Below are 1,719 nucleotides of genomic sequence, written 5' to 3'. Positions count from 1 at the left end.
ACCTTATTTCTCAGAAAAATGGGGTTAAAGGATAACAGGAAAGAAGTGGGGACATACCTGTGTAGCCTTAATTAGGCTAATATAAATCATACAAAAGTGAACTTCTAAAAAGCCAATATACTTACCTGTAAGCGTTTTGGGCATTTCTGATCATCAAATGGAATGTAAGCAATCAAGATGTATTAATGGAAAATGGTTGGGATAATTCTTATTTGCATACTGTACAAGTTTTATTAAAATCAAAATTTAAAAATACCTTCCCAACAACAAAAAATAGAATTGCTATTATATAATAAACAAGCATAGGGCATAGTAACTCCTCTTTACTGTTGTGTGTCCTAGGAACATTTTGCACTTTTACGGCTATGGCTTCTCGTGTTCTGAAAGGTAGTGTAGCTCATGATCAAGGAGCATAGACTCAAGAGTGTTGTGGGGCGTGGGGTGGGGTGGGGGACCTGGGCATGAAACCTGGGCCCACCACTTACTTACTGTGTGATTTGGGGCCTCAATTTCCTTACCTGTAAAATTAGATAACAATAGTACCTGTCTTCATAAGGGACTGTTAATAGACATTGCCATTATAATTATTATTAAACATCAATATTCTGTTTCTTCCTTTGTAGATGATGTTAAAAAATCGTTAAGGGAGTTAGATGTCATGAATTCTGTTATCTCCCAGCTCGCTCCAGAAGGTAACTTTGCATCCTCCATCTGTTTTGAAAATAGGACTGGTTTATTTTTTTCATTTGATTAAGCTACTTATTGAAAACAGTTTATGAAATATTAATTGTGAATTGTTGTTAAAATCTTTCAAATCATAGCTCCATTTTGAGTTTATAAAAAAGGTGGGTTCTAAGCAAGGTAAGATTTGTGGAGCTTTGATTTTCAAAGAGTATTTTAAAGTAGTGGCTGAATAAGCATTTAGCATCCTTGTATTATTTATTTTTGACATGCAGAAGAAGCAGTTATCCATGAGTTCGCTAGTCTTTGTCTAGCAAACATGTCTGCTGAGTATACCAGTAAAGTGCAAATATTTGAACATGGTGGATTAGAGCCCCTCATCAGACTCCTGAGTAGCCCAGACCCTGATGTCAAGAAGAATTCTATTGAATGCATTTACAATTTGGTACAGGTAAGACTCATTTCTAAAAACTGTTTTGACAAAAGCTGATTACAGAATTTTAGTTCCCATTAAAAAAAGAAAAAAGCTTTAAAAAATAGCAGTTTTGCATCATCCAGCTCTTCTCAGTACTGTTTAGTATTTATTACTCAGAGGAAAAGTAATGGAAGTTTACTGTAGGTGATACCTTTCATTTTTCACATTTTATAAGTAATTATCTCCTATGAAAGAGTATATTAGAAATTTAAAAGATTAGAATGGCATGCAAATTAAGATGGGATTAGACTTGGAAAATGTACTTCTTTCTGAAACAGGAAACTTGATATTCATGTTGAATGAAGTTTAACCTGGGCAGTTACCTAGTGGTCTAACTCTGGTGGTCTAAGCACACTGGATGAAATATATACCCTATTCAGTGTACCAAGATTTTGGATTAGATTTATTTATTGGTGAAAACCTAGTGATTTGAGTATGCTGTACAGAATTCATTGTTCATAATAGCATTACACTACCTCCTCGCTGAGTTTCCCTTTGTAATAGAAAGTGCCCACCTTCCCCTCCCCCACCATCCTGTCCTCTGTACCCCCTTTTCCCCCCAA

At 35.3% G+C, this 1,719-nt stretch overlaps 1 protein-coding gene across 1 annotated transcript in view; it reads left to right on the top strand.

Moving 5' to 3' along the window:
* LOC103597650 (armadillo repeat-containing protein 3-like) overlaps positions 1 to 1,719 on the top strand; it is a gene marked incomplete at its 3' end in the record, with an annotated part of 35,458 nt that overhangs the window by 29,317 nt on the left and 4,422 nt on the right. The window contains exons 5-6 of the mRNA XM_008581521.1: positions 624 to 692; positions 957 to 1,132. Of these exons, the coding sequence (XP_008579743.1) occupies positions 624 to 692; positions 957 to 1,132 (245 nt within the window). The remainder of the gene's footprint in view (positions 1 to 623; positions 693 to 956; positions 1,133 to 1,719) is intronic.

The sequence above is a fragment of the Galeopterus variegatus genome, unplaced genomic scaffold (assembly GCF_000696425.1).
Source record: "Galeopterus variegatus unplaced genomic scaffold, G_variegatus-3.0.2 Scaffold2377, whole genome shotgun sequence".
Classification (NCBI taxonomy): domain Eukaryota; kingdom Metazoa; phylum Chordata; class Mammalia; order Dermoptera; family Cynocephalidae; genus Galeopterus; species Galeopterus variegatus.
Note: the sequence above shows the minus strand (reverse complement) of the source record. Positions and strands in the feature narration are given on the sequence as shown.